The sequence below is a fragment of the Berghia stephanieae genome, chromosome 7 (genome assembly GCF_034508935.2).
Source record: "Berghia stephanieae isolate SIO BIC M18660-M18661 chromosome 7, UCSD_Bste_1.3, whole genome shotgun sequence".
Lineage (NCBI taxonomy): Eukaryota > Metazoa > Mollusca > Gastropoda > Nudibranchia > Aeolidiidae > Berghia > Berghia stephanieae.
The window spans coordinates 41,281,026-41,283,525 of NC_088366.1; the positions used below are offsets into that span (position 1 = coordinate 41,281,026).

At 35.0% G+C, this 2,500-nt stretch overlaps 1 protein-coding gene across 2 annotated transcripts in view; it reads right to left on the reverse strand.

The window, feature by feature from the left end:
- The window catches only part of LOC144976231 (sodium-dependent phosphate transport protein 1-like), a 54,359-nt gene that overhangs the window by 6,715 nt on the left and 45,144 nt on the right, over positions 1-2,500 (reverse strand). For both annotated transcript variants that reach the window (XM_078920410.1, XM_078920409.1), the window contains one exon: positions 1,850-1,993. In XM_078920410.1, coding sequence (XP_078776536.1) covers positions 1,850-1,993 — 144 coding nt within the window. The remainder of the gene's footprint in view (positions 1-1,849; positions 1,994-2,500) is intronic.

The window sequence follows — 2,500 nt, forward strand, 5'->3', positions numbered from 1 at the left end:
TAATGTCGGATCAATTGTCGTGTCAATGGTTGCGAAGAAAAAGAACAAACTTGCATAGGCATCGTGTCATTAGCCATTAGCTACAATTGAAATTACGAAGATCGGAAAACAAATTATTCTTTTACTGATTTATCAGACGTTTTAAAATTTGTATGAAACCCATTATATATTCTACGGTGATCAAGAACTTGAAGAAAAACGCAACATTTTGTTTATCTACCTATCCTTGACTCAAAATTTATAAAAATATTAATTTTAAAATAATAACACAGCATTTATATAGTGGTATATCAACTAGACGTGCTCAGAGCGCTATACAAGTGTCCCAAGCCAACAGCAACACTAACTATGAAGGACGAGATATGACGCATGTCAGGCGATATTGCAATTTTCATTTTACGACAAAGACAACGAACGGCCATTCACTCATTTTACACCTTATTACGGTGAGAGAATCTGAATTTACAGCCTTTTCCAAGCTTATTGTCTTTTATCACGACTTACCTCTTTGACTGCTTTTGCTTGTAAAATCTATACACGGCTGTCATATGGTTTTTGCTCAGCCTGTGGTGGACTACGAACATTATTTACATTGGAGTGAGTTTACCATATATGGTATGAAACTGATCAGTGGTCAAATGACGATTGCTATAATAACTTACAACAAGCGGTGGTGAAAACAGTACCCCTTCATTTTATCTAAAATCGACCAAAGATATGCAGCCATGCGCTGTCCCAAGATTGTGTAAACTCAGAGGGAAAATGTTGCAATAGTGGACAGGAAACTCAACTCCGTTTAATCGCAACTTCGGTTAATCGCAACTGTGTTGCGATTATCCGAAGTGGACTGTAGTAGTAGTAGTATTAGAAGTAGTAGAAGTAGTAGTAGTAGTAGTAGTAGTAGTAGTAGTAGTAGTAGTAGTAGTAGTAGTAGTAGCAATATTAGTAGTAATAGTAGTAGTAGTAGTAGTAGTAGTAGTAGTAGTAGTAGTAGTAGTAGTAGTAGTAGTAGTAGTAGTAGTAGTAGTAGTAGTAGCTGTTGTTGTTGTTGTTTTATTGTTGTAGTAGTCAAGGTAGTCAAGAAACAAGATGAATGGACGAGTGTTATGAGAATAATATACACAAAAGGGGTTTGTGGGAAATTCCATAAGAATACTGTCACAAGGTCATTCTTGAATGAATAAAAAAAATAAATACCAAATAAATTTGAAATATGGTAAGAACGCATTGAAATAAGAGCACACGCATAGGTTTGACTAATTTTGAGGCGCTGAGTTCGATTATGATATTATTTTTTAAATATGAGCACAAAAATGTGTTTTTAATGTTTTAACAAATAATAATGAAGAAATGGCTGATGACTCATCACACGTTCAGACCAAAATAGTGCATGAACTATTCCCAGCGTCTTGCCGGAAATGGGCTAAAGACATCTCGTTCAGGATCGGTAGTAGTAGTCAGGTATATGAGAATGATGGTGTCCTATTTTTTTCGGTTCGATTCTGTTTTGGTGGACACGGGGCCTAACGGCTTCACCTGGAACAGTGGTGGCCGCTGAACAGTCTAGGTGAAATGTTGCCGAGTAACAACTCACATGGCCAACATTTGCATCTTTTCCCATCAATTTTGGTCTGATATGCTATTGTTTGATTATTTTGGTCAATTTTATTATTTCTAATAACATGACTGGTATATTTCAGTCTTTATAAATTAATGATTGTCAGCATTCTGTAACTTGTCTTTTGTAAATTGCGATACTGTCTTTGGTGGGTTTTTGGGGGATTTTTTTTGTTTGTGTTTTTTTTGTTTGTTGGTATTTTGTCAGATTGCGACTTTAACTTAAATTTACCTGAAAACTGGAGAGATGAATAACATCCCTGAGGTAGATGGGTCCCTGTGTCATAACTGTATAGTACATTAGAAGTGTGCCAACCTGGGACACAGCGATGGCATAAACACACATTGACTGTAGGATTCGTCTAATAGGAGTTTTCTGTTATGGAGCAAAATAAAGTGAACTGAAAAGGGCCATCAGCTTCAAGTAGATCATTATATGCATGATAAACAAACGCAATACTGGCAGATGGTGATTTGCGTTTATGAACAACTGGTACTCGTAGATGAGGATATATACGTGATAAACAGCTGCAACACTGGTAAATGATGATATACGTGATACGTATATATGTGTGTGCGTGTGTGCGTGTGTGCGCGCGCGTGTGTGTGTGTGTGTGTTTGTGTATGTGTGTTTAAGTGAGTGCAATCATGCTGTACGTGATTTATGATATCTTTTTTATTTACATGTCATTGTAACGCGCCCAGACTCTGCATAATATAGCGGGATTAGCTGCTCTGAACAAATGTGCACCATTATTATTATTATTATTATTATTATTATTATTATTATTATTATTATTATTATTATTATTATTAATAATAATATAATAATAATAATAATAATAATAATAAATAATATTATTATTATTATTAAACCGCTGCA